General features: G+C 46.3%; 1 protein-coding gene across 1 annotated transcript; it reads left to right on the plus strand.

Moving 5' to 3' along the window:
• Positions 790 to 4,064, plus strand: LOC8078428 (probable LRR receptor-like serine/threonine-protein kinase At3g47570). The gene is made up of 2 exons (XM_002459487.2): positions 790 to 3,574; positions 3,697 to 4,064. Exons 1-2 carry the CDS (start codon positions 790 to 792, stop codon positions 4,062 to 4,064), a joined length of 3,153 nt encoding a protein of 1,050 aa, XP_002459532.1.

Consider the following 4,760-nt stretch of genomic DNA (forward strand, 5'->3'; position numbering starts at 1 on the left):
CCCTAATGGCCCCTGTCTTGTTTCCCTGCAAGTTTTTAGGTGAGTCTTTTGTAAGTTCTTTTCTTTCCTTGGCTGTTAGCAGCCTGCTAACTTTGTTGTAACCTTCTTCTTTGGTAATTAATTTATTTCACCGGGGAGCTTTGCTCCACCGTTCTCTTAAAAAAAAAAATCAGCATTAACCCATTGCCTTTGTCCCTGCTGTGCCATCACCATCAATCCCCTGTAGAATCGTCAGAAATGGAAACTTTCTTTGTAGGCCGTTGTGCGTTGATAGTTCCTAATTTTTTTTCTTGGTTTAGGTATCGTAGCACTTTCGTTTTTATTTGGTAATTATTGACCAATCATAGAAACACGGAATGCAGAGTGATGAGAAAACCAACCCAGTCCTAACTCCTAAGCTAGTAAACATGGAGAGGACAACTCCAGCACAAACACCTCAGGCAGTTTGTCAAAAAAAGGAAACGCAGGTGACTAACTTGCAACGTGGTTCTGCTCACTCTTCCAGATGGTCTAAAAGAAGCATAAAACAAGTTGACGTCAGTCAACGCTCAAATCCTGCTTTCTAAAAACCATGTTCTCTTGATTAGGCAGCTAACAGAATGATTAGGCAGCGCACTAGCACTAATGCGGAGGAACTTTCGATTCCATAAAAAGCAACAATGGAACCTGAGCTGAGACAATGCATCTAGCCATCTGCGCATTTCAGCGACTCTCCCTCCCTCCCCCCTCTCTCATTCTCTCAGCCAGCCACTACGCCGCCACAAAATAACCTGAGAGACATCAGCGGCCATGCAGCTCCTACTCTTAACAACCAGGCGTCCACTGCAGCTGCTCCTACTGATCTCCGCCATGGCCATAACCAGTGCAGCTGCAGCCTTGTATCCATCATCAGGCCATGGCACATGGCCTAACGACGAGAGAGCTCTTGTGGCTTTCAAGGCGAAGATCTCCGGCCACTCCGGCGTGCTGGACTCGTGGAACCAGAGCACCAGCTACTGCAGCTGGGAGGGAGTCACCTGTGGTAGGAGGCACCGGTGGAGGGTGGTAGGCCTGAATCTCAGCTCCCAGGACCTCGCCGGCACCATCTCCCCTGCCATCGGCAATCTCACCTTCCTGCGCTTACTCGACTTGCGCTACAACAGCCTTCAAGGCGAGATCCCTGCCAGCATTGGCTACCTCAGGCGTCTCCGACGCCTTTACATGGGCGATAACATGCTCACTGGTGTCATCCCAAGTAACATCAGCCGCTGCATCAGCCTCCGTGAGATTGTCATCCAAGACAACAAAGGCCTGCAGGGAAGCATCCCAGCCGAGATTGGCAACCTGCCAGCACTCTCAGTTCTTGCGCTGGACAACAACAGCATTACCGGAACCATCCCGTCATCTCTTGGGAATCTTTCCCAGCTGGCCGTGTTGTCCTTGGCAAGGAACTTCCTCGAGGGACCAATCCCTGCAACCATCGGCAACATTCCATATCTCACCTGGCTTCAGCTCTCTGCTAATGACCTCTCTGGCTTGCTCCCTCCTTCCCTATACAACCTATCATTTCTTCAGGACTTTTTTGTGGCTAGCAACAAGTTGCATGGCCGTCTACCAACTGACCTGGGGAAAAATCTTCCAAGCATCCAACAGCTTGAGATTGGAGGAAACAGATTTACTGGAGCTCTTCCACTGTCCCTAACCAACCTCTCCAGGCTCCAGATTCTTGACTTGGTTAGTAATAACTTTACTGGAGTTGTTCCTGCTGAATTGGGCAGATTGCAACAACTTGAAGCATTAGGTCTGGATGAGAACATGTTAGAGGCAAACAACGAGGAAGGGTGGGAATTTATTGATTCTCTGGTGAATTGTACCAGATTGTGGCACCTGTCCTTTGGATCAAATAGATTTTCAGGGAAGCTGCCAGGTCCGTTGGTTAATCTGTCTACTAATCTCCAGTGGCTGCAGATTCGCACCAACAACATATCCGGTGGCATCCCATCAGATATTGGAAATTTGGCAGGTCTTCAGGTACTTGATTTTGAAGAAAACTTACTCACTGGGGTCATTCCTGACAGCATCGGGAAGCTTACACAATTGCAGCAGCTAGCCATCAATTCAAACTACCTCTCAGGACATCTGCCATCCTCCATCGGAAACCTTTCTACTCTACTTCAACTTTATGCAGGCAACAACACCTTGGAGGGGCCAATTCCACCAAGCATTGGAAACTTGAACAAACTTTTAGCTCTACATTTGCCAAATAACAACCTTACTGGCATGATTCCTAACAAAATTATGGAGCTGCCGTCGATCTCAAAGGTTTTCGATCTGTCCAACAACATGCTAGAGGGACCACTTCCATTAGAAGTCGGTAGGTTGGTAAATCTCGGACGGCTCTTCCTATCAGGAAACAAATTGGCAGGTGAGATACCTGATACTTTTGGAAACTGCAGGGCCATGGAAATCCTCTTAATGGATGGCAATTCATTCCAAGGAAGCATACCTGCTACTTTCAAGAACATGGTAGGCTTGACTATACTTAATTTGACGGACAACAAACTGAATGGAAGCATCCCTGGCAACCTGGCTACCCTTACCAACCTACAAGAGTTGTATCTTGGCCACAATAATTTATCTGGAACAATCCCAGAGCTTTTAGGTAATTCAACATCACTGCTTCGCCTAGATCTGTCCTACAACAATTTGCAAGGTGAAATACCAAAACGAGGAGTTTACAAAAATTTGACTGGAATATCAATTGTTGGTAACAATGCGTTATGCGGGGGGATACCACAGCTCCATCTACCAAAATGCCCAAGCTCTTGTGCAAGAAAGAATAGGAAAGGCATACGCAAGTTTCTTAGAATAGCAATCCCAACAATAGGATGTCTTGTCTTAGTTTTTCTGGTTTGGGCTGGATTTCACCACAGAAAGTCCAAGACAGCACCGAAGAAAGATTTGCCACCACAATTTGCAGAGATAGAGCTTCCAATAGTTCCATACAATGATATACTGAAAGGAACAGATGAATTTTCTGAAGCAAATGTGCTTGGAAAGGGAAGATATGGTACAGTATATAAGGGCACCCTAGAAAATCAAGCCATTGTTGTAGCTGTTAAGGTATTCAATCTCCAGCTATCAGGATCATATAAAAGTTTCCAGGCGGAATGTGAGGCACTAAGGAGAGTAAAGCACCGATGCCTTGTAAAAATCATCACATGTTGTTCAAGCATCGACCACCAAGGCCAGGACTTTAGAGCACTAGTCTTTGAGTTGATGCCTAATGGAAGCTTAGATAGATGGATCCACTCAAATTTAGAAGGCCAAAATGGACAAGGAGCACTCAGCTTGTCACATAGGTTGGATATCGCTGTGGACATTATGGATGCTTTGGACTATCTTCATAACGGTTGCCAGCCATTGATCATCCATTGCGATCTCAAGCCAAGTAACATTCTTCTCAATCAGGACATGAGGGCTCGTGTTGGGGATTTTGGAATTGCTAGAGTTCTAGATGAAGCAACAAGCAAACATCCTGTGAATTCTGGGAGCACATTAGGAATAAGAGGTTCCATCGGTTATATTGCTCCAGGTAACTCTAATTTGTTTGTTCTGTTCCCCATGTGCTTCACATGATATCATCTAAATTAAGTATCCCTATGCCAATCTAATATTGTACATACCTACATGTGTTCATATTTTAATTCAATGCAGAATATGGAGAAGGTCTTGCAGTATCGACTTGTGGTGACATGTTTAGTCTTGGTATCACCTTGCTAGAGATGTTCACAGCAAAGAGGCCAACAGATGATATGTTCAGAGATGGTTTAAGCCTACATGGTTATGCTGAGGCGGCTCTTCCTGACAAAGTTATGGAGATAGCAGATTCCAACCTATGGATGCTTGATGAAGCAAGCAATAGCAATGATACAAGGCACATAACAAGAACCAGGAAATGTTTGTCCGCCATCATTCAGCTTGATGTCCTGTGCTCAAAGCAATTGCCCTCAGAGCGTTTGTCAATAAGCGATGCTACTGCAGAGATGCATGCTATCAGAGATAAGTATGTTAGTGCTCAGTGATGTCAGAGTGCACCAGTAACCACTACCTTTATATATTGGCTACCATGTGTCTCTAAATTTATTTTTAAAGTTCATATATAATGTATTTGCTTCTGTTTTTGCTTGTGAGTTGTAGTCTGTAGACCATATATCAGTTGGTACGGTGTTGTGTTGCCCATATCATAGGCAGCATCATTCATGAATCATGATAGAAATGTTGATTATCCTGGGAAAATTGCACATCTCCGACTAGTTCACACCTCAAAGTTGAACCTCGCCATTATAAAAACAAGAAAGTGCACAGTATGCAGTAATTTGCAAAGTTGAAAAAGAATATCAGCATGTAGAAGGGGGCGAATCATGTAAATCTGAGACAAAATTCTCCCAATCCCCGAACCCTAGATCATGGCTTTTCTCCAGAATCGAGACCCTAACTTCACTAAGGATTATGGCTTGGGGATGATTTACCTCGGTTGATGTCGCCGCTGGGTGTCCGTTCGTGCGGCCTTGCCGGACGGGCCATCTGGCGAGCACAGGCGAGCTCTCACGCACGAGCTGCCAGCCTGCCACAGTGCCGCCGCCGCCACGCACCGAGGCGCCGATGCCGCGCGCGCATCAGGGCGCATCTGCTGACGCTGCGCACGCGCATCAGGGCGACGCCGCAGCTGCCACCACCGCGGAGCCGCATCGCGCCGTGCTGCACCAGGCCATCACGCC

Source organism: Sorghum bicolor, chromosome 2, assembly GCF_000003195.3.
Source record: "Sorghum bicolor cultivar BTx623 chromosome 2, Sorghum_bicolor_NCBIv3, whole genome shotgun sequence".
Taxonomy (NCBI): Eukaryota; Viridiplantae; Streptophyta; class Magnoliopsida; order Poales; family Poaceae; genus Sorghum; species Sorghum bicolor.

Excerpts from the sequence above, each read along its gene's own strand:
- LOC8078428 (XM_002459487.2), top strand. The coding sequence starts at position 790 with ATGCAGCTCCTACTCTTAACAACCAGGCGTCCACTGCAGCTGCTCCTA. Across the intron at positions 3,575-3,696 it reads CATCGGTTATATTGCTCCAG|AATATGGAGAAGGTCTTGCA; the intron begins GTAACTCTAATT and ends AATTCAATGCAG.